General features: G+C 43.8%; 2 protein-coding genes across 6 annotated transcripts in view; one reads left to right on the forward strand and one right to left on the reverse strand.

Annotated features, from left to right (window-relative positions):
• The window catches only part of DYNC2I1 (dynein 2 intermediate chain 1), a 28287-nt gene extending 23733 nt beyond the window's left edge, over window positions 1–4554 (reverse strand). For both annotated transcript variants that reach the window (XM_082192204.1, XM_082192205.1), the window contains exons 1-4: window positions 4414–4554; window positions 2288–2341; window positions 1308–1734; window positions 177–229 (exon numbers count right to left, since the gene is read on the reverse strand). In XM_082192204.1, the coding sequence (XP_082048330.1) occupies window positions 177–229; window positions 1308–1734; window positions 2288–2341; window positions 4414–4428 (549 nt within the window). In that variant the 5' untranslated portion in view covers window positions 4429–4554. The remainder of the gene's footprint in view (window positions 1–176; window positions 230–1307; window positions 1735–2287; window positions 2342–4413) is intronic.
• Window positions 4555–11148: 6594 nt separating this feature from the next.
• Window positions 11149–24815, forward strand: part of ESYT2 (extended synaptotagmin 2) — a 69663-nt gene continuing 55996 nt past the window's right edge. The window contains exon 1 of one of the 4 annotated variants that reach the window (XM_082192237.1): window positions 11149–11649. In XM_082192237.1, the coding sequence (XP_082048363.1) occupies window positions 11278–11649 (372 nt within the window). In that variant the 5' untranslated portion in view covers window positions 11149–11277. The remainder of the gene's footprint in view (window positions 11650–24815) is intronic. The other 3 variants (XM_082192238.1, XM_082192240.1, XM_082192239.1) reach the window with 3 other exon arrangements.

Consider the following 24815-nt stretch of genomic DNA (forward strand, 5'->3'; position numbering starts at 1 on the left):
AAAAAGGGGGGGTGAAAAACTCAAGGAGGTGAAGAAATTATCAATCTGTTAAGGCATTTTTGAGGGGGGAGCATATCATATTGGCAGTTTGTGAGTTGCTGACTTTTCTTCCTTTTTCTTTACACTTTCCCTCTTTTTCTTTTTAAGAACAAGGCTTCTTTTTTACCTTCTCTTACCTTTCTCTCTGTGTGTTTTCTTTCTCTTTCTTCATCTTTTACTTTTGGGTGATCTAAAACATAATCACATCTATAAAATTAAGAAGTTTTATCTTCAGTACATTTCAGTATCTCACTACGCTACGTACAACACAAATACAATATGTGCTACATCTCTGCAAAAAGCATTTCAGAGCTGTTACTTCAATTCCAAGCCTGTTTCAAGTAATGTGCGTAGTCTATAACCAATAGCAAACTAGGGGAATTACTGGAATGGTTAAAACACACACACACAAGTATCATTTAACTTTTCCTAACAGACTAGCTCTTTTTCAAGGTTTCCCAATCTATCTTCAAGATACACTGACAATAAAGGTATTATTATTATTATTATTCCAATCTCTTTGTGCTAGGACACCCATCATGTGAGGCATTGGAAGAAAATACCCTCCTTCCTATGAAGCAAAAGACAAGCAATGTCTAGAGAAGGGTGTGTGTGTGTGTGGAATGGAGGATCCTGCAGCCTCACTATATGGGTTTATAAGCACCACAAGCCTCACTATATGGGTTTATAAGCACAGGAGGGAGCAAAGAAATGTCCTTCACCTCCAAGAGGAATAGACAGAGTGATTCATAGGTGTACTGATGGATTCCACCCAACTGAATTGAAAGGAAGACCATGGGAGCAAGCATCTCTGCAAAAGAAACTGAGCTTAAAAGAAAAAAAAAACCAGATACTTATAGATAGGTAGCCGTGTTGGTCTGCCATAGTCAAAATAAAAAAAATTCCTTCCAGTAGCACCTTAAAGACCAACTAAGTTAGTTCTTGGTATGAGCTTTTGTGTGCATGCACACTTCTTCAGATACACTTCTGAAGAAGTGTGCATGCACACGAAAGCTCATACCAAGAACTAACTTAGTTGGTCTTTAAGGTGCTACTGGAAGGAATCCAGATACTTATGTCTATTAGGTCTGCCATCTTGTCATGACAGACTATCTTTACAAAGTTGGAGATGAAAAGAAAAAGACATTGTGTAGAACTGCTTGCAACCCATGTTACTGCCATACCTCCTGTGTAAGAGTTTTGAGGCCCATTTTCACCTTCCTCTAAAGCATTCTTTAAAAATAAATACAGTGAACAAACTATCCCACCTGCATGATCCTTGCTGTCTCTTCTTTTATAATGTTCTATATCTCTTTCCCCAAAAGCCTCCATAGCATTTTCCACCAGTGTTTGATGGGGGTCATCTTTCTTATGCTTCCTCTCTCTCTCTTTGTCGCTGTGTCTCTCACCACTTTTCCCAGTGTTACGTTTCTGTTCTTGGACATGTTTTAGCTTAACTTTCTCTCTCTCGTGTTCTCTGGGATGATCTTTTTCTCTTCCTTTCTCTTTCCTTTCATTCTTATGTCTTACGTCACTCGATTTAATAAGTCTCACTTTTTCTCCTGCTTTTTCTTTTGATTTCACTCTGACCTTCTCTTGATCCTTTGGCAAGTCGTCAGCATCATTGCTGTCACCCTCTCGTGATTTCCTCTGCCGATGTCTCCCGTCTTCAGACTGACTATCTGATCGAGACACCTCAAGAAGGAAACAAGAAACGCAATAGTAACATTTTTTTATACACACACACACACACACACACATATACATACATACATATATATGTATGTGTGTGTGTTTGTGTGTATATATGTGTGTGTGTGTGTATACCAATTTTTTCTCTTTGAAGACCCACCTTTTCAGGGGCAGCCTGTTCCATTTTGTCAGCCTTCTGATGCCAACCCCGCAGTCATGGCCTCCCCATTCCACTTCCACCACAACCAGAATGCTCCCTCGCTCGCCAAAACTCAGTGAGAGAAGGGCACTCCTCAAAGTCTTGGCCACTCCAGAGACAGGGAAGACAAGCTGCAACACTGTGCGCTGGAACATACTCCCTTCTCACCCAACTCAGCAGGGGGGTGTTCCTCAAAGCCTTGGTGCTCATCTTCTTCATCCCTCTCACCAAAACTCAGGGATGTCCTACTGGCAGCACAAGCAGAGAGGCGGGCCTCTTGAGCTTCCACCACTTACTTCACCTCAACTCTTCTGGCCGCCACCTCTGCTATTGCCATCAGGTACAAATAAATCTTACCTTAAGATGCTTCTTTAGTTCATCTGATTTCCAAGTGTCATCTTTGGTTCTTCTCTAGACCAAAAAGAATGGTGGGGAGAGGTATCTTAAACTGAGAGCTGTATTTAGAGCATAGGGCAGTATACAAATCTAATAAATAAATAAAATAAAAAAATAAAACTACGATCTGGTCAACGTTTTTGAACAAGCACTCAAACTACAACGCTATCAGTTGGAAATGATGGGAGATTATAGAGGGAGTTTGCTTGGACTGCAGAGACCAATAGTGAAATCTTCATAGTCATTTAAACCTATTAAACTAGATAATTTTCAATGAGATAGTAGCAGTTTGTGTGGTAGGGCAGTTACGGAGCCTCCCTTCCAACACCAGTGTTGTTACAGTTTACCTGCATGGGGCAGCAGCAAAATCAAGGTTGCATGGACACAGTGGCAGGAGTACTGGGCCAACTCTGCTGGTGCATCCATGGAGTTCCAACTTCATCACCTGCTCTGCCTCTCTACAGCCCCATCCAGGTAAGCTGTAGCTGTGCCATTATTGGGAGGATGGCACCATTGCACCACACTGGCTGCTAGTGCAGAAACTAAGCTCTTCTCCCCCTTCCTCACATTCTAGGAGCTCACCTTTTCACCCTCAATAGCAGATTCAGTGGGGGTGGGGCCCTGTTCCAGCACAAGTCCGGGTTTAAGGGAAGACAAGAGGTTTAGAAGGCTAGAAAACCAGCCGCAGCAGCCAAAGTGTTTTGGGAGCCTGGTGGCTGCAGAACTACAGTCAAGGCAGGACAGTTACCCAACACTGTTTAACCACCTTGCCGTGCTCAAATTCAGGAGTGTGCAGCTCATCACCTTCCGACTTCCCGTTTGAAATGGCAGTGACCAGGACAGCATCCTTCAACCACCTATTAGAAGTCGAGTCCCACTGAGCACAGCAAGGCTTACTTTCCAGCAAACACCTGTTTAGGGTGCACCCAACTTCAAGCAAAGGAAAGTCCAATGCTGTAAAGAAAAATATTGCGTAGGAACCTGGAATGTAAGGACCATGAACCTTGGTAAGTTGGATGTGGTCAAAAATGAGATGGCAAGAATAAATATTGACATCCTGAGCATCAGTGAACTATGGTGCTGGAGGAGACTCTTGAGAGTCCCATGGACTGCAAGAGCAAATCTATCCATTCTTAAGGAAATCAGCCCTGAGTGCACAGTGGAAGGACAGATCCTGAAACTGAGGCTCCAATACTTTGGCCACCTCATGAGAAGAGAAGACTCCCTGGAAAAGACCCTGATGTTGGGAAAGATGGAGGGCACAAGGAGAAGGGGACGACAGAGAACGAGATGGTTGGACAGTGTTCTCGAAGCTACAAACATGAGTCTGACCAAACTGCGGGAGGCAGTGGAAGACAGGAGTGCCTGGTGTGCTCTGGTCCATGGGGTCACGAAGAGTTGGACACGACTAAACAAAGTTCAAGCAGCGCTCACTCCCAGGGAAGTATGAAGAAATCAGTCCCATATTTGCTAGGGGCTTCAAAGGCCATTTGGTCCAAGCCCAGTGCTTTAACCCACTGCTTCAAACCTTCTCCCTGTGGAGGATCCCCATCATCTCTGTGACAAGCTATCCAAGTACAGTACAGTGGTACCTCGGGTTACATACGCTTCAGGTTACAGACATAGTAACCCAGAAATAGTGCTTCAGGTTAAGAACTTTGCTTCAGGATGAGAACAGAAATTGTGCTCCGGCGGCGTGGCAGCAGTGGGAGGCCCCATTAGCTAAAGTGGTGCTTCAGGTTAAGAACAGTTTCAGGTTAAGTACGGACCTCCGGAACGAATTAAGTACTTAACCCGAGGTACCACTGTATTTGAAACCCCATTCTGTGCGTGCCTAACTAAGCAGCAAGCCCAGCTGAAGTTCTCCAACGAGACTTGCAGCCCATTCCTAGGCATGTTTGCACTGAATTAACTGCTGCTATGTTGCTCCCAGATATTTTTGCAGCCTAAGAGTTTGATTTGCCCTTTTAAAGCTGCGCCCCCCGTTCCCACCTCCACCTCCAGCCTTTCTCCCGGCGAGATTTACGCTACACCACCGACCCTCTCCACCTCCGACCCTCGTGCCCCCACACAGACGGGCAGCTCACCTTATCTCCCTCCATAACAGCACGCAGCCGCCCCGAGATGCAGCATCCCCGACGGCGCCCGCAGCTTCCCCTCCGGCTCTGGAAAAACTTGCAGGCCGCAGCTTAGGTTAGGCTACCTAGGCAACTGCGTCCCAGTTCCGCCTAGCAACAGGGAACTCACAGCCGATAGGTTAAAAGTCGACCTCGGTGGGCCAATCGAACGAAAGCTACCCGGGTTTAAAGGCGGGTCGAAAGCGCACAGGGGGTTCTGGGAGTTGAAGTCAAAGCTCGCTTGCCCGCCCGCCTGCCTTTCCTTCATGCGCGCACAGAGGAGGCGCTGATTGCAATTTCGGGAGGGAGGCGGTTTGTTGTTGTTGTTTAGTCGTTTAGTCGTGTCCGACTCTTCGTGACCCCATGGACCAGAGCACGCCAGGCACTCCTGTCCTCCACTGCCTCCCGCAGTTTGATCAAACTCATGCTGGTAGCTTCAAGAACACCATCCAACCATCTCATCCTCTGTCGTCCCCTTCTCCTTGTGCCCTCCATCTTTCCCAACATCAGGCTCTTTTCCAGGGAGTCTTCTCTTCTCATGAGGTGGCCAAAGTATTGGAGCCTCAGCTTCAGGATCTGTCCTTCCAGTGAGCACTCAGGGCTGATTTCCTTCAGAATGGAGAGGTTTGATCTTCTTGCAGTCCATGGGACTCTCAAGAGTCTCCTCCAGCACCATAATTCAAAAGCATCAATTCTTCGGCGATCAGCCTTCTTTATGGTCCAGCTCTCACTTCCATACATCACTACTGGGAAAACCATGGCTTTTACTATACGGACCTTTGTTGGCAAGGTGATGTCTCTGCTTTTGTCTAGGTTTGCCATTGCCTTTCTCCCAAGGAGCAGGCGTCTTTTAATTTCGTGACTGCTGTCACCATCTGCACTGATCATGGAGCCCAAGAAAGTAAAATCTCTCACTGCCTCCATTTCTTCCCCTTCTAATTTGCCAGGAGGTGATGGGCCCAGTGGCCATGGCGGTTAGGAGATTAAAAGATAGCCGGAGCGACCTTTTCTTTTTCGGCAGCGATAGAAGCTCTTTGAAATGGCAGAATAAAGCTCTTCATCGTTTTAAGAGAAGAAGAAGAAATAGATCTCTCCGGCTTTTTTTTAACTTTTAAAAAACTAATGTTCCACCATCTGCAAGGCGAATTATGTGTTTTCACGCTTGTGCATTAAAAAATACTAGCATAAAGGAGGAAGAAGAAGAAGAAGAAGAAGAAGAAGAAGACAGACACAGCGCTGGGGTGGAGCCAGCACCCAGATACTGATGCAAATACAATTGTCGCCCCGGGCATCAGATCGATCATTTGTTGAGCCGAGAGGAGGATACAGCCCGTCCTCCTCAGCTGATCTGAGATTTACATCCGCTTTGGGGTACCGCCCTTCACAACAACTCTGGCATCTAGAAGAACAGTTGAGGCGTAGGAAAGGGTCGTCTTGTGACACTTTAAAAGCCAAAAAGTATATTACTGCATAAACGTTCGCAGGCTATAGTCCAATTCATAAGAAACATTTTATAGCGTGGGCTGCAGTCCACGAACTGTGTTGGTTAATATGTGATTTGTGAGTCCGGAAGTCAATTTAGGTAGGCCAGTTTGCTGTCAAACCCACCCCTCCATGCCCAGTCTCTTTGGTTTATTTAAATTTTTATAAGCCGCACTTTCATAAGAACTATAAAAACATGATACAATAATAGTTACATGGGACGGGATTCAGTAACATGCCAATAAACACTGGTTGCTTTTTTAAAAAACCTACCGTAATCCCCAAGACTTGTCTGAAACATGCAGTTTTTAAAAGACATCTAAAAGCAGATATGACTCCTGCAGGACTCCTACTGGCAAGGCGTTTTACAGGTCAAGGCCTTCCACACTGAAGGCTCAGTCCCTGGTAAAAGTCAACTGAACATCAGGTTCACATGGGACCACAAGGAGTACCCCATAAGAAGATACCTGCAGATGATGTGCAGCATAACCAAACAGGTCTGTAAGGTACCTTGGGCCCAAGTTGCTTGGGGCTTTGTGAATTAACACAAAAAAACTTAAACCTGACCTAGCTGGCAATCGGCAATCAGTTCAGCTCCCTCAGCAAAAGAGTAATATGCTGCCAGTACTGTAACCCGCTCCTGTGAGTAGTCGGGCTACAGCTTTCTGTATTAGCTGCAGCTTCCAGACCAGGCATGGGGAGAATCTTACTGTCTGCTAGTTATAGGAATATTATTTATGTACTAATTTTAAATAATCCATAAAATAATCATAAAAATATAGCAAGGCAGAGTGCAACATAAAATGATGAAATCAACAAAAGATCCATAAAAGCATTATTTTTATGGATGTATTTTATAGATTTATCAATTATATATTTTTAGCTCTGGGAAAATGTGCTATATAAATGCTGAGTTCTGTTGCCTGATCTGGAAAATGCTTTATTTAGTCTCGTAGCACATTTTACATAAATAAATGAATGTTAAAACACAGCAGAACATGAGGTTCACTTGTGGTGAGTTTTGGAGGTCACCCCTCTGAGACCAATATCCATATTGAGCATGTGTTTTTTTTACAGTTCCACACAAAATGGCTTAGCTTGAGGTAGGTAGAAGATAGATCTGTCTCTGCAGTAGATCTCTGGGTGATTTCTAGTAAATCAGCAAAGGTTTGTTTGTTTGTTTGTTTTCACTTCCAGCTGTTTAGTAATGACAACAACAAGATGACTTCTGCCACACCTCTCTTAAATTATACTGCTGAAATTAAGAAAACTGTGAGGAGGATAATCGGGGGGCGATTTTTGTTTGTGTGTAGAAGACTGAGCTCAGTTTAGTTCTTGTACTATTAAACACATTTAATAGTAAAAAAAATTTGCCTGAGTTTTAGAAAACTCATAATAAAAGTAGAATATATACAAAGTTCATTAGAATAATGTCTACAACAGCATTATGTCTGAGGAAGTGTGCAGTGCGTTAGATTACAACAACAATAATTTATTATTTATACCCCGCCCATCTGGCTGGGCTTCCCCAGCCACTCTGGGCGGCTTCCAAGAAAATATTAAAATACCGTAATGCATCAAACATTAAAAGCTTCCCTAAACAGGGCTGCCTTCAGATGTCTTCTAAAAGTCTGGTAGTTGTTGTTCTCTTTGACATCTCGTGGGAGGGTGTTCCACAGGGCGGTGCCACAACCGAGAAGGCCCTCTGCCTGGTTCCCTGTAACTTGGCTTCTCGCAGTGAGGGAACCACCAGAAGGCCCTCGGTGCTGGACCTCAGTGTCCGAGTGGAATTTGGAATACAAATGTTCAATATAAGCAAAAGTTCCTAAGCAGAATTTAGGCTATTAAGGTATGTCCTCCACAATGGAACCTGACTCATTGGAGGTTGCAGTAAATGTCTACCCTGGCTCTGAATGCTTTACAGTAATTCTAAGTGTTTGTCTTCAAATGGCTCTCAAATGGGTTCTTCTAAAAAACAAAGCAGATTACACAAGCCTGTGTAAACCGCCTTGTGTATAATAAAATAAAAAGGCAGTATACAAATTAAAAGTGGAACCCATCCCATGCTTACATTCTACGTTGCTCCTCTACAATCTCAGTCTTAATACCTCAATGGCAGTGCAAGTCATGAAGGAAACAAGAAACTGGCTCTAGTCTTAAGGAGCAGTCCTTGACAGAATTTATAGGGCAGCTGGTAGTTTATTTCAATTAACCCATTTTTATTACTACTAAGGGCCATCCCAGAAGACTAAGGTTTTTTATCTAACATCCAAGAGAATCATACATAAATATAAAGGGAGATAAAAATAAACAGGCAGTATAATTGCAGACCTAGGAGAAAACAATTGTCATGGCAGAAGATAGACATCACTTTTGATGGCAGTGGACTTATAACTGACATATTTAACAGTCAGACAAAAAAAAAAGTCTTATGGGAATTTGTATCCTAAGAGCAGCTGGACAACAGGGAGGGAAAACCCTCTCCTGGGGTGATTTATTTGGAGCAGCTCTGAGTAGTGCTTTTCACCTTACAGTATTTTGATTTATCCGAAGACCTGTCAATATATGGGGAGGGCTTGGAGCACATAAAAAGTTTGCAGAATTTGAGGCGAAGTCTACAGATAAACAGTAGCTTCCCTACAATACACTCAACTAATTTGTTTGACCTGGGTGTCTCAAAAAGGCCTGCAGTACAGCACTCCTCTAGTGTGAATAAATCAGCCTTTCCTACTTTCACTTTCCTACTCCTCTCAAATATCCCGAGGTCATAATATGTCCCTGTGTGACACCTGTGCAAATCTCTTAGACATGTTACACAAGTGAACTTCGCTGAAGTGACATCAACTATCCTCTTGCATAAAGAACTAATGGTCTGGTCCTATGCATGTTTTTAAAAATCCTACACACAGAGTCCTCCTATACACAGAGGTGTATTTAGGACTTAAGGGTTGCCTCAATTATTTAGGAACAGTGAGGAACCTACTAAGGACAAATTGGAGGAATATATATATATATATATATGCTTTCGTAGATTTTCACGGGTACAGGAATGCAGGTTTTGGTGTCTTCGGGTGTCTTCCCGTGTAAGAGTCGGGGTGTCTGTGCGACGTTTCGACGAGGTCTCACTCGTCATCTTCAGGCTGGTGCTTTCGGCTTCTTGTTACTGGAACAGAGCAGAGTCACTGTTCCAGTAACAAGAAGCCGAAAGCACCAGCCTGAAGATGACGAGTGAGACCTCGTCGAAACGTCGCACAGACACCCCGACTCTTACACGGGAAGACACCCGAAGACACCAAAACCTGCATATATATATATATATATATATAGTTGTTTGATCTCACATTTGGTTGAATGTACATAAATAGACCATAGGAATGATCCACCAGTCAGAGCCAAGTGCGAAATAGTGGCTCAGTGGGACAGACTGAACATAAGGAACAGGATGCTTCTGACAACACACTCAGCCCAGGAATTTGGTTAATGGCTGTGTACATGCCATACATTTAAAGCGCATGACTTGCACAAAGAATCCAGGGAACTGTAGTTTACCTGTCACAAAGCTACAATTCCCAAGACCCTTAATAAACTACAATTCCCAGGATTATTTGGGGGAAGTCTTTATGTGCTTTAAATGTAAGTCTGTATTTAAATTTCTATATGGCTCTTCATCCGAGGAACACATGTATGCAGCCTCAGAGTTTATAATTATTTTACAGCCCCCCACCTGACTCCTGATTCCCCCTCCCCAAAAAGAGTTCCTAGCATAGGATCCAACACCTAGGGGCCAAGGTCCCTCCATCCTCCCCCAATAAAATATTTGAGGGCCCCCACAAAAAGTTAATGGGCATTGGGTATTGTGATTCATTAGGCGAGGTAGGGTTTACCTGCCCCCCAATATTTTATTGAAGTTGGCACCCCTGGTTCCTAGTTTCAGCAATATAATTAAGGGAGGAATATCTTTTAACTGGTCTTAATGTCAGCCAGTTGGGAGGGAGTCAGAAACCCTTGCCAATTCATTCCAAATATCCCAGAGATGCACCAGGAGATCCCAATCGACTTTCTGTCCTCTGGGGAATAGTCAGTGTCAACACTAAGGTAGGAAAGCCAAGCAGATCTTGGGTGTAAAGCGCCTCATGGGTTGGGGGAAAAACCCAAAACCCTAAGCCATGCATCTTTTGTTTCGTGTGGCTGTTTAGAGGGACATTTTCCAAAAAATTATGGGATTATGCCTGGATTGAGCAAACCTAATTTACTGGGAGGGAAATAGTCAGATAAGAGCGGGTTTTTGGGGGGGAGCGCATGTGGGTGACGCTACTTAAAACAGGATCTCAAACAGCTTCAAATGCACATTAAAGTCAGGTGTGGACAAGTCCGGAGTCTCCATATTCACATAGCTGTCAACTTTTCCCTTTTCTTGCGAGGAATCCTATTCGGAATAAGGGAATTTCCCTTAAAAAAAAAGGGAAACGTTGACAGCTATGCATATTCAGTGTGAAATAGTACAAATCCAGCCTGACCATCATCACCTCTGATAAATATTACAACCCCCACAGGAGTTTCCAATCCCGGTCTCTAAAATGGTGTAACAATTTGCACGAATACAAGGCCGCACACATAGCAATGGAATGTGTAAGATAAAAAGTCAGGCTCTACGTAGGCTCTTTTGACGAACATTTCACACGCTCAAATATAACGTGCATCTGGGTCCCGTCTCCTTTTAAGGAATTGACGGCGGTTTTGATTTTTTTGGGTGGGCGCGCGCGCCTGCGTGCTGCGCTGGCGGCTTCCCTGGATGCTGACCAGCAAGCGGGCGGTGTCATAGGGACACCACTTGCTGGAGAGTCCTCCGTAGGGAGGGCGCCGTGAGGGGTGTCTTCTCCTCGGGGTGAGGCTTTGCTCCGATTACGTGACGTGGGCCAATAGGGGGCAGAGAACCGAAGAGGCGGGGTAGACGGAGGAGGGGCCTCTCTCTTCAGAGCCCCGCCCCTCCTCCGTCAGGCAGCCGTTTCTTCTGCTCCTTCCCGTCCCCCTCCCGCTTATGGACTGTCCCACAAGTCTCCGAAGGACCGCCTCCATTCTTCCCCCCCTCTCTTCCCGAGGGAATGGCTCGCTCCGGGCTAGGCGGGTCCCTCCTCCTGCTCCTCCCCCCGCCTCAGAAAACCCGGAAGCGGAGGGAGGCGGGGCGATTGTTGTTGTCACTCAGCAACTGTGAGGCGGGAGCGGCGGGGCTGAGCGCGCGCGCGCCTGAGAGAGAGAGATGCGAGGAGCCGCGGCTGCTGCTGCTGCTGCTGGTGCCTCCCGCGCCCTGCCTCCTCTGCGCCCGCCCTCCGCCGCCGCCACCGCCCAGAGAGCATGAGCGGCGCAGGGGCCCAGCCGCCGCCGCCGAGCCCCTCGGGGCCCGGCGGGGATTCCCAGCCCTCGGACCCCGCGGAGCCTCCGGCTGCTGCTGCTGCCTCTCCTCCTGAGCCGCCGCCGATGCTGAGCGTCGACTTGCCCGCTCTGGTGTCGCAGTTCGCGCGGAGCTTCGCGCTCATCTTCCCCGTCTACGTGCTGGGCTACCTGGGGCTCAGCTTCAGCTGGGTGCTGGTGGCCCTGCTGTGCGTCTTCTGGGTGCGGAGGCACCGGAGCGGGAAGAGCTCCCGCCTGGGCCGGGCGCTCGCCTTCCTGCAGGACGAGGAGCGCGCCGTCAGGCTGACGGTCTCCACGGGAGACCTCCCCGCGTGGGTGAGTTGCGAGGGAGAAGAAGGGCGGCGGGCGGCAGCAGTAGCCACACCTTCCTTATAACCAGCCCCAGAGGGCGCCCCCTTCCGCCCGGCCACGGCAGCCGCCCCTGCCGGGTGACCCCGGGGTGGGGGAGACTCTTGGGCGCTTCCCTTCCCGCCTTCTGGGCCAGGTGCCGGGCTCCAGCTCCCTCCCATGGCTGTTGCATCTGCACCCAGTTCCCACCTGGCAGGAGCAGCCCATAATCTTGTGGGCGTGTGTAGTGGTCTTCTTCAGGGCTGCCTTTGCAGGCTTTGGATAGTCTACCCCTCCTTCTGTGGGTTTAGCCCCCAGGTCCAGCTAACCCGCAGTCAGCCTGATGCCTCTGGCTTGGCACCGGCGATCCTGCCACCACTACCAGCCCGCTTCTGTCCTGCCAAGGAAGGAAACTTGCTGGGACTGTGGTCCTAAACCATACTCCAGAAGTAAACCCAGTGGTTGTGCTTGGGCTGCTTCACACCTTGCGTCAAAAAATGGACCTCTGTGTTTCCTAGTCTGGAATCTCTCTAAAACAGCATTCAGCTGTCTGGAAACATGCAACCAGCCTGGGAGCCTTGACCAGTAATCGTGGGTCTTAATCCAGGAATGTGTGTCTGCTTGCTGCCCCGCCCCGCCCGTTCCGTGTTTTTCTGGGAGGGTTGGTACCTTTCCTAACTCCCGGAGAAACAAATAACATAACTTGGCTTTTTTGAGAAAGTACTGGAGGGTATTTCTCTGAGCCCCACAGTTAGCTTCATTGCAAATAAATAAGTATTCTTGCACTGACAGTCACACCCTAAGCAGCATTCCTGCTTGATCCACCTCCTCTCTCTGTGCTGCATAGGATCTGACATTTCCATCTGAATCCTCAAGGCTTGCATTTATGGACTTTGGCCTGTTATGTGCACACATACCTTACAGAGTACCTGTTTACCTGAAGGTTTGTAGAAAGAAGAGTAAGCAGTGTGTATTATTCAGTGCACCGCACATGTTGTTCTTTTTCAGCTGTTAACTTGCACGCTTTCAGGCTGATCACGTTCTTAAGAATTTAGACAAGTTTGCTTTCCTTAGTAATTGAAGATGGCAAAGAGCCTTGTGAGAACTTAATGACTAACATGTTTATTATGGCATAAACTTTCATGGGCTACAATCCACTTCATCAGATGTATAAAGTGAAATTCTGAGTTGCAGGAACATCTTTCCATAGTTGGAGATGGGGAATTGTAAACAGTGAGGTCACCCCAACCATGTACCTTGCAAAACAGGTTAGCACTTTGTGCATCTGGGGAAGCAGACTGTAGTTCACAAAAGCTGATGCCATTAAAAGCTGATGCCATTAAAACTGACATCTATTAAGATACCACAAGGCTTTTTGTTGTTTTTGCCACTTGAGACTAACATGGCTATTCCCTCTGGAAATTTAATTAAATAGTTTCTTGTGTTCCTAAGGAGAGCCCTGCTTTTAAACGCTTCATCTCCGTTAGTATCTGTACGAATTATGGCACAGTAATTTGTGGGTGTGTCTTCCATATATTCACTAGGAACTGTGCAAGCCAGCCTTCAAGACTCTTCTACCATTTTATTAAAAAATAAAATAATCCCTATTTTTATGGATTGGGTATATATTACTTAATACACTTTCAGTATGGCATTCACTTGTTTCTGCCCTAACTGCACAAGAAGCTTATACAGTGTGATTTATCAAGGTGAGCTGAGGAGTTGCCAATCTGAGGACTGGTTGGGAGAAATATTTTTGAGGGCAAAGTACAGGCCTCTGACAGCTGCTTTATATTTGGGGGGGGGGGCTTGCTCACTTTGGTTAGGGATATGGGAACATAAACTGAAAATCTTTGTTTGGTAAGCAGAAGGGGAATAGGATCTGTCTATGGTTTGGGGCAGGGCTCGTCCTACAATTAGGCTAAGTGAGGCAGCAAATGCTGGGGAGGCAGGGAGTGCTTGCAAGGTATTGGGAGAACAGTGCTTTGTGCACCATTCATAGCTTGCCCTGCACCCAGTAAGCTAGCCTTTAGATGCGGTGAAAGATGCTGTTTTGTTGCTAGTGTTGGAGAAAAATTCAATTACTATCAGTCCGTCTTGTCTTTTGCCTCAGGCAGGCCCTTTTTCAGGGAGCATGTTCATGCCATTACATATTATATATATATACGTATATACATATACATACATACAATATGTACAAGGAGAAGAGTATTTGTTAGTACAGATACTTGATTGGGATTTCTGGTGATTACAGTGGATCTCTGTGTTGAGAACTATTCTTGGGTAACTAGAAAATCCAGGCTAGGTAGTGTGTTCTGCAAGGGAGATTTATTTTCCAAGATGGCAGGGGTCCCAGATCTTGTCCTTAACAGTTGGGCATCTCTCTTCTCCCTCCTGTAAATCTTTTGTTTTCTTCAGCCATTCTCAGTGTTATTTGTAACTTCTAATAAAGCTTGATTTTGTAATACAAGTCGCGTTGCTAAGAACAACATTAACTGTCGGTATTGGACTGTCTGTTGCCATTCTGAAATTCTGCTCCATTATGAAAGTACGGTAAATCCTTAACTAGGAACTTGCAGATTCCCTAATCATTTTTATGGTTTATCTTTCTTCAAGGTGCTGAGGGGCTGTAAGTCTGTAGTCTGTAAGATTTCAGTGGTCTGTGAAGCAGGTGCAAAAAGAGATTCCCCGAATGTAATAACATAAATTGTATATAAAATATTGTGGGTATGTGTTTATATGCATTTTTCTGGGGAGAGAGTCCATCGTTTTTATCAGATTCTCAAAGAGGTCCATGACCCTCAAAAGGTTAAGAACCACTGATGTAGAAACTTTTAAAAAAGATTTAGCTCCAGATTGATGAAAGCTTCCCCCCGTTAGGGTTCAGTCGTAACCCCAGTCATTGCCTAGGTGAGCTTAGTGGAGCAGTCAGGCTACCTGCTATGCATGCCAACCTGGGTAGAAAGTGTGTGTAGTGGAGGCAGATTGTGGTACCAGCCTATAGCAGTCAGGCCTGCTTGGGATCACATGGCTCTGCTCCTTCCTGCCCTGGAATACCCTGTTTTGGAGCTTTCTGCTGGCAGTGCTTCCATCTACCCATAAGGTGGAATGGGGAGTTCTGCATCAGCAGAACTGTCATCGCTGTCATCACTCTTCAGATGGAGGCTGGCATGGCTGGACAGAGGGATTCCTCTGCCCTATCCACCACCATGCCATAGTCTGCAGCAAAGGGGGTTTGCATTATTCTGTAAATTTCGCTGTGTTGAAGGATTCTGTTTAAGCTCAGATTTGTAAAATGTTATAGGTAGGCCTAAGCTGAACTTCAGGCCTTGTTGTTAGGAATGTTTTTGCTCTACTAAATAGGGGTCCATGTTTTGGTGATGCTGAGTTATGGCTCAAAAGGATTCAAATATTTAGGGGGGAACAACGTGGCTAAGAAATCAAGGCTCATAGTGATGCTCCTTGTTTTGCCATGGTGCAATGTGCCAGATTCGTTGCCTGCTTTTGTTAGCAGATCTGTGTTTCTGAGATGACTGAACGAAAGCTTCCTGTTGGCTCACACAGGAATGAAACAACGGCAGTAGAATGTGGTAAATCTGGGAGTGGCAGTGGTTGTCTTGGCAATGGAGATGTTTCTCTGTTCACAGATACTTCAGGTTTTTCATCAGTATTTCTGTGTAGATGACGCTCAGAATACATGTATAGTATTTCCAAATCTGGATTGTTGCTTAGTTTTTTGAAATGTGTAGAAACTTTAGAAGGGTCATAGAACGTGGCACCTTAGAGAAGTAGATTTACAGTGTAATCCTTTACATGTCTACTTGCAAGTAAGGTACATGAAGTTCAACCCAACTTATTCCCGAGTGTGTATAGATGACTGAGCCTTAAACTGAAGACCCCCCAGCTAGGTAGTTTAATTTGGATTTGGAGAGTTCATCTCTGTTGGTGGCCATGAACCAAGTGTCCCATCCCTTGGCTTAAACAAACGTGCCTGAAAGCTGCTAAAATATCACTGAGCCCCTTGGAGAAATGACTCTATAATTCTTCAAACTGAGTAATATTCAGAGATATGCAGGTAGGAGGAAATTTTAAATTCAGGTTGGCAAAGAACAGCTGTTAAATAGATGCTGACCAAGGTGCAGGTTGATCTGAAGAGAACCAGAATTTAAGCCTGTCATGTATGTCTTTGTAAAGGGTTTAAAAGTTGTATTAAACTAAATAATAATGGAATTTAGCCAATGCTTTTCAGATACAAAGGTAGCACACAGTTAAAATTTTGCAGTCCTGCTGTAGTGGAAGTTGGTGTACACCTTTGTTTCAAGATGGTGTACAAGATGTGTTGACATGAGAAGGATCCATGTTAGGATATGGTCACAGTAACCGTGAATGTTGGAATAGGAATTTATTTTAGGATCTGCCAATTTTTGAGACTAGGGTAAATCGAAAAGAGTATACAGTATTTGGGCCAGATTGATACTTTGATGCTGAATACTTGTACCAGTAGACTTTGTTGCTCTGCAAAATAGCCAGATACATCAAGCCCTTATAAAAATGGCCCTAGATATTTTATCAGTGCTAACATTTCTGAGAGACTAAATCATGGATTTTGAAGATTCTAAGTTCTCCTAAGCTTTGCTTTAGGCTGCTTAATGAAGCATGGGCTTCACAAACTACAATGAAATAAGAATACTGCTTGTGCTGCTTTGAATATGAAGAGAAAATTGTCCATTGTAAATATTATGTTTCCTCCCTTTCTTTCTCAGTGGCTACAAAGTTATGGTTTGTGGTTGGCAACATAAATAATCTTAGGTAGCAGAATTGATGATGAACAATTTTAGAAATTACATAGTTGAACATTTGGTAAACTATATTTACAAATTGTTTGTCAGCCTACATCTTCAGTTTGATTTTTATTCATCCAAGACTGGCCTCAGTGGATAATCAATACTTCTTTTTTTGCAGTAAAATGTCTGGTCTACAGCCGTATCACATTTGCCTGGAACCAGTCCAATTGAATGACAGGACATCTCAGTAAATAGGCATAGAATTGAACAGTTAGGGTTTAATATCCTGTTCCTAAACAAGTTGCATCCAGGTCTCATTAATTTTGGTGTGTTGGTGGTGCTGTGATCATATATGTGTTATTTAGGAGTAAAAACTTTTTTTCAAGGTTGATTGCTGGAGGAATACTGGTCAAAATACAGTAGTAACGTCTGGTCTGTGTAATTTAAACAAATACAAACTTCTCTTGCAGAACTTGTGTGTTTATAAGAACTTCTGGAAGAATCACTTAGAGTGGCATTCTCTTGTAATGAGTCAGTGCAGTAACTCCCCCCCCCCCCCGACTTCTGGTGAAGCTGTAAAATTTCTACCAGTAAGTTAGACTTCCTTTCCTAACCATGCTGCTTTAGATGTCAGTTACATTTATTTCAGTGCAATTTATTTGTAACTAAGAGTGTGCTTTCTTTAAAAGTGAGTTTCGTTGAAATTTGTGAGACGTCCCAGTAAATATGCTTGGGTTTGAAGCATTAGAGGTGGTGTTCTAACTCGGTTGAATAAGTGTACAATGAATTTGTTACTAAAAATGAGACTGTAGTTTGTCTTTGGCTGAAAATAACTGTCATATGATGAGCATTACATTGTCATTTGGCTGTCCTTATCGTATAGCAGCATGGCTTAAGCAATATATTTCCGCTAGTTCAAAGGCAAGCTCCTTTGCATGTCAGAGTAATTAGATTATATCCGCTAACATCTGTAGAAAGCATTTTTTAGTTGAATCAGATTCTTAATAATGAAGATATTAACTAGTGCAATGCTTAGCATACCTCTTCCTAATGCTATTTTCATAACCTTTATATTCCATCAGCTAGTTGTCAACACGACTATCCTTACTCAAGCTTGGCTGTGTTGTGTGATTGTGATACAGCACCAAGTGTTAAATTGAGCCTTGTGTATTTCAGCAGTCCTTTTTTCACCCCAAGCCTCTAACAGTGCAGTTCTAAAAATACGTGGACTTATGCCTTAGCATGTTCCAAATAGCTAAATTCTGCAAGAATTAACAGAGCTGTGGTCCAATGAGATGGTGTTAGCCTGATGCTGAGAGGAGAGGAATAACACTTGAATATGCTTGAACATGGATGTTCAGTTACCAGGTATGCATACTTGATTTTTCTCAATAAGACTTTGCCAGTGTGAAGTGCCACATGATACTTTCCCTGTAATTAATAATGGAAACTTTGTATGTCCTTTATGCTCACATGACGAAAGTATGAGAGTAGCTGTGCATACCACGTGATTCAAACATCCTTCCTGTCATGCTCCACTCCACAGTAGCCCCCTCTTCAAATGTTGTAATGCAAATGTGCTATGGCAGAATTTAGTCCAGTGCACAAATTTAAGGTTCCATAAATTGTGTGAGGTTTCTTTTGTGTGTGTGTGTGAACCTGCTGATAGAGTAGATAGCATGGCTTCTTTTCTGGTTTGTTGTGATGTTAACTTCCAGTTGAAATTCATTCAGACTTTAGAAAGAAGCTACAGCTTGTTTGTCAGTTTGTGTCTTCACTAAGCCAACTAATGTAGACGTGCTTGTCCAGTTTCTTGCAGAGCATTATTAACTTGTGAAGCACTTCTAGGCCATGTGTAAAGTGCAGGTATCACTTCTATTTGTTGTGGTATTTACAGGCTTCGTTTGGTTGCTTGTGGTATTGAAATTGATTCTCTGTTCTCAAGTTATTTTAGTGGAAAATAGCTTTCATCTCCTGCCTTTAACTGCCTTCCAAGGCTTTCTCTCCCGTTTAGAAAAGAAAGCATCTTTAAAATGAGCTTAAAGTCCTGTCACAGGTGCCCCAGCTCCCTTTCCCCCCAACCAGTCCTAGCTTCTACAGCATCCCCTACTTTTTTATCTTTATCTGCTTATATTTTGTCTGTTGACTTAGATCCTTGGGAACATGTGAATGGCACCACATCCTCAGTTGTTCTTGAGACTTGAATTTATGTAGCACTGCACATAAAATCTTGCCAAATTGCATTCCTGGTTGCTTCTGAATTGTTTGTGCTGAGATTGCCAAGAGTGGTCTGATTTGCCAGTATTTTGAAGTTTAAAATATGCTATGTTGGCTCACAATACTCCAGATGTTTTATTTTATTTATTTGATAAAATTTATATATTGCTTAATGGACCAAAAAACCCTAAGTGGTTTACAAAAACAGCATAAGATATTCAATAAAAATGCAGCTAAAATTAAACATTAAAACAATTTGTCATAACATTTTTCAAAACATTCCTAAAGTGAGAAGTTTTAAAACAAATATACATTACATGTTAAAAGTGCATCTTAAAATTGCATGTCTGGGTAAACTTGCCTAAACAATTTTTTTATTAGGCATTGAAAGCAATACAGTGAATGTGTCTGCCTAAAATTAATGGGCTGAGAATTCCAGAAAGTAGGTGTTGCTTCACTGAAAGGTTGATTCCTTGCAAATGAATGTAGAATGGGCATTATGTTTCACAATTTGATAAAAATGCAGCACTGGTCTCACTATCTAATTCTGTACTATTGTACATTTTAAGCATTTATTTATGCAGTTTTATGAAATTTTGCTTACTGTGCACTTGTTTTCTTGACATCCTGCAGACTTTGTCAGAATTTGGCTGGCACACTTTTGAAATAGAGTACCTGACATGAAATTCAAGCAGCTTTGAATTAACATGCTGTCAATCCAGTTGTTTCTAGGGATTGGCAAAACAGCATGGGAGCTGAATGGCAGATTTTTCTTGACAGATTATATGTTTACATTTGTGTTGCTTATATGAATGTTGCCTTAGGGAAAATGACTGTACTGCTCTTGAAACCAAAATAGATCTAGGTGGTATAGTCAAAGCACCTTTTCATCTCTCTTGCTATTATTACTTTGTTTGTTTGTTCTGGATGTTTTCTCAAAACCTTGGTTCTTCAGCCATGTGTCAAATAGCAGGCATAATCATGGGCCTGCAGAGAGGCCAGGGCATCACATAATTAAACCCAGAGCCCTAAAGGCAGGACCCTCAAGGTATTCAATGTGATCTGTGCAACAGAGCAAGTCCCCAAAAGATTAGCCCACCTTATCCTAAGAGATTGCTGCAGGCAAGAGTGCAGAAGTGAACAAGATGCCCCATATCAGACATGCCTGCCTGCAACCTTCAACTTTGATTCCCCCCATCTTTATTAAGTTTAAATAACAGCAGATTCACATGTATGATGCTTCACAAAACAACAAAAATAAATCCATTCGTTTCTATGCAGTTCATGAGGAGCTTTCAACTTTGACCGTCTCTTGTCAACCCAGGAGCACTGGTAAAGTTTCAGAGGTGTACAAGAGTCAATACTGTTCAGATTTATTCTGTTGAATATCTGGACCAGGGGTCAGCAACCTAAGGGCCATGGGCCACAAGCGGCCCATGGGGGTCATTAACCGGCCCATGAGCTGCCCCTGAACCAAGCTGCTTGCTCAGTGAGTCCCCGCCTGCTGCACTAAACCAGCGCAGCGAGGGCCCCCGCTTCCACGGCGCCACAAATCACGGGCACTTGCACTCCGGCCCATGGAGGAATCTCCGCTGGAGTGAACCTTGCAGACCCCTGATCTGGACTATAAAATGCTAAGGGAACAGCTTTTTGTACAGGAACATTATTCTAGCCCAGCTGAGTCTGTAACCTGGATTTGGTAGTAGCATTTTGGACAGGCAAAATGGAAGGGAGCATGCAGTTTAGTTGGAAAGCACATCCTTTGGACGCAGAAGCCACCCCAGTTCAATTCCTGGCATTTCCATTTAAAAGGACATCAGGCAGTGGTGGTGGAAGAGACCGCTACCTCAGTCCTTGTTAGTCTGCCAGTTCCAGTTGAAAGTGGACAGTACTGGTCTGACTTGGCATGTGGCTAGCTTCATATTTATATATGTTCATATAAATACTGTTATCTCCTCTGACAACGCTGAGTAGACAAGTCCAAAATACATGTTCATGAATCATTAGGGGCACTTGGTAGTGTATACAAACTTGGCCTCTGGACAGAATGTATTTCAAGTAAATATTGCTAAGGGTGTGCCTCTTTCTAAGTAGTTTCTCAATGTTACATACAGTACTTGCTAATACTACTCTGTTAAACTGTACTTTCACTTCTTTTATCTCTTGTTTCTCTGTGCAAAGGAATTAGGTTTCCTTGGAGTTTTTGGTGATGCCGCTGTGCTCCCTTTATTGCTTAAGTGTAGAGATTAATGGTAGTCCCGCCCTCATTTTTATGGCCATATGATCACGAATAGTTCTGTTTCGAAAGTATTGCCTATAGACATGTACTCTGCACATCTGGCATGGGAAAGAATGGAAAGTGTTACTACAGGAAGCTTGAATCTTGGTTCAGCATCCAGTCTCTGTGTGTCTGTGGCCATGCACTTCAATATATGTTGTGACTGAGGGAGATGGTTTGGTCAACTCCCTTCTGTGTCCCAGATCTAAGCTGCAGCTGCACATTGCGCAGGAGGCATCGGGGTGTTCTTAAGACTTGCTGAATTGAAAATGCAAAATAATTAAACTTAATTTTGGTCTCTATAAAACAGCTTTCAAAAATGACTGCCCCTCCCTCCTCTCTTTTGCTTTGCTTGCTTTCATTTATTATATTAATGCTCTTATTTGTATGAATCATGTTAGCACGCAGTCTTGAGTTCAAGGGAAAAAAAGTCTCATGAGATATGGCTTAATGACTAAGCCTTTTTCAAAACTAAGCTCTCCCATCTGCCTAGAAATAAAATATGCACTGCCATTTCTCTGTAAACAATATGTCTTTGCAGTTGTTTGCCTCTTAAAAAAATGGTTTAAATAAATCTCAGTCAAAACGGTTGCTGCGTAGCAGTAATGGCATATGTTTTTTAGCATATCCAGCTACATTGTAGGAAACCAAATTGCCCGTTGCTGTTGAAGGTAGTAGGTAAGGTAAAGGACCCCTGGACGGTTAAGTCCAGTGAAAGGCGACTATGGGGTGCAGCGCTTATCTTGCTTTTCAGGCCGAGGGAGCCTGCGTTTGTCTGCAGACAGCTTTCTGAGTCATGTGGCCAGCATGACTAAACTGCTTCTGGCGCACGGAGGACTATGATGAGTGCAAGGGCTCATGGAAATGCTGTTGACCTTCCCACTGCAGTGGTACCTATTTACCTACTTGCACTGGTGTTCTTTCGAACTGCTAGGTTAGCAGAAGCTGGGACAAAGGAACGGGAGCTCACCCCGTCCTTGCAAATAATAGTTAATTACAGAGAGATCTGTATTGAAAACAGCATGTTGATGACAAGCATGAACGATTCCAGATTGAGGAAAAACTACATTTTTGTGCTACAAATGGGTTAGCTTGTACACAGCTCTACTTTGCTCTAGTGTTTACCCCAGAGCAGCTTGATTATCATTGGAGGCAATACCACAAATGTGGAAATCTGTAGTACAATTGCATAATGTGGATTACATGAGTATAGATGCCAGACTATAACTGAATATATATTTATTTGTAGTATTTCTAGCCCACGTTTCTGTTCAAAAAGTAAGTCTAAGCTGGGAAACAAAATATTAGCACCTGAAATGCAGTATTAAAACATACGGTAAAACCCTCATAAAAACGTAGCTTTTATATCAGCATATCTAACAAAATTTTAAAAAGAATTGATTAAAGAAACTTTACTTTTGTTTAACCCAGCACTCTATGGAACAATAATTGTAGTTCTGGTGAAGCTCCTTAGAAAGGGAGTTTCAAGAGTTAGGGTGATGTAACTCAATCCTAGTCTCTGCTCAAGTAAATGCTGGGGAAGAGTTCATTCAGGAGAAAATGCTGTATAAGTTACACCAGGGGTCAGCAAACATTTTCAGCAGGGGGCCGGTCCACTGTCCCTTAGACCTTGTGGGGGGCCGGACTATATTTTGAAGAAAAAATAATGAACGAATTCCTATGCCCCACAAATAACCCAGAGTTGCCTTTTACATAAAAGGACACATTCTACTCATGTAAAAACACGCTGATTCCCGGACCGTCCATGGGCCGGATTCGGAAGGCGATTGGGCTGGATCCGGCCCCTGGGCCTTAGTTTGCCTACCAATGAGTTACACCATGAATTGTACCCAGCAGGTAACAGGCAAGCAGTGCAACAAAATTCAGCGCATTTTTGGCAGCCCACTCAGAATAGTAGGTGTACAGCAAGGCTGTTCTTGAACATGCTTATTTAGAAATTCTAAGGCTTGAATCTGAAGCATTTGCATGCTGTACGGATTTCACATTTGAACATGTAAATTCCACTCCTGGCAATGGTCAAATGATCGATAAGTTTGGGCAACAAAATTTGAAGTGTGTAAGAAGAAACAGCGGGTTACAGAGGGTTGTATCTAAGTGCTAGCCTTTCTCACAGTAGATGCACTGAAGTTAATGGACATGGCTAACTTGGGTTCATTCATTTCAGCGGGTCTGCTCCAAGAAGATCTTAGTCGGATTCAACCTAGGATATTTAATCACCTGTTTTGCGTTTTGCTTTACTGTGCTCAACATGCAACAGAAAATTACCTGATTTGGAAGTGGATTGATTTATGGCTGCAATAACTCGCAATCACACATTTCACATATTGTATACGTCACATGTTTGTGCATCCCCACCCCTAGAACAAAAGCTTCTGTTCACCCCAGAAGCAGCCATTGCTGTCTCCTTGCTCCTGAGAGCTTAGCCTGTCTTTAGCATTTGGTACTGCTGGGACAACAAACAAACAAACAAACAAATCTCTTTTCACTGCCTGCATCTTTATTTAGGGATTTTGCAGGGCAACATTAGATGTGCTATTTACCGTAGGCACTTACTGGTGCTTTGCCCCACAGCAGGTTTTACGATGGGGCTATGAATGTATTTGGAATAGCAAGGAGTCCAAATTTTACACAGGATAAAAAAGCAACTTCTGCCTGCCTGCATTGTGTTTTCCTCAATAGGCTGTTCTAGCTCAGATGTGCCTGATGTTGTGCTAAGCTAAGCAGAGCTCTTCCCAAGAGACTGTCATTCCCCTGACTTACGTTGAGCACTTTTTGTTGTTGTTAATTTGTTGAGGAAGAGGTATGTTTCTCCCTATGTATCCAGTCTTCACTGCCCAGAGTTCGGCTGTATGGATTGCAGATAACAGGGTACATGCCAGACAAGAACGGAAGGACTGCAATACACCATCTGTATCAATTAGTGTTTTGTTAAGTGCTTCTCTTTTTGGTTCCTAGAAGGGCTACAGGGTACCGAAGGAGGAAATGTGTTGAACCTCTTGCAGTGTTTACATACAATTTGAGAACTAGCTGCCTGCGGATGGTTGACGGTGTTGTGATATCTAGGATATGTTTGATGCCTAAAATAGAACAGAGGCTTGCATTTCTCATGGTGTTTGAACATGCTGTAAAACTTGTCATAGCTTAAAATAATGATGCATTAGAATTAGAGGTTTGGGGAGGAACTGGCAGCTGAAGCACACAGAAGAGTATTCAGAAGAAGAAAGGAAGATAGCTGTTTAAGGAACCAGTGGTACCCACAACACAGTTGCTGAAGAGGAATGCTCTTGTCCAGAGCTCAGGTCAGCCTGGAAGAGGATGCTATAAGGCCCTTGTTGCTGCTTAGACCTCCCAGGTGGGGTGGCTTTTGGTTCTGGAGTGTATAGTTGCTGCCGCCTCCTGCTCTGCCTTCCCCCTTGGCTGATGAAAGCCCTCCCCAGCCTCCATTGACGCTTTCTCCTTAGCAGGAAAGGGGAGGAGGAGAGCAGTATACTTTAGCCCCCTCCTGAAGTGGTGGAAGTCAGGGCAGAAAGGTGAGATGTGCCCTTCTCCAACTCAGGTTCCCCTCTCTCTTCCTTCTCTTCCTACATTAGAGCCTGCCATTCAGTGTAAACATTGCTCAGCTATTATAACAGTCAGCTTCCTGAGCATCAGTTTTGTGTGTGGCCATTTCACTGTTGAACTGATAGACATTCAACTTCCTGAGCTCTCCCTGTTGGAGGGAATAACTTTACAATTATCTTGAAACACGTATTCATCACTTGTTCATAAACTGGTCTCATTACATTTCCGCTTATTGTTGTAGTCTTACGCTTTAACCCCTATGTAAGCTAGTCCATGACTTGTTGCCGATTAAA

The sequence above is a fragment of the Podarcis vaucheri genome (genome assembly GCF_965113315.1).
Source record: "Podarcis vaucheri genome assembly, chromosome: 12".
In the NCBI taxonomy this organism is placed as follows: domain Eukaryota; kingdom Metazoa; phylum Chordata; class Lepidosauria; order Squamata; family Lacertidae; genus Podarcis; species Podarcis vaucheri.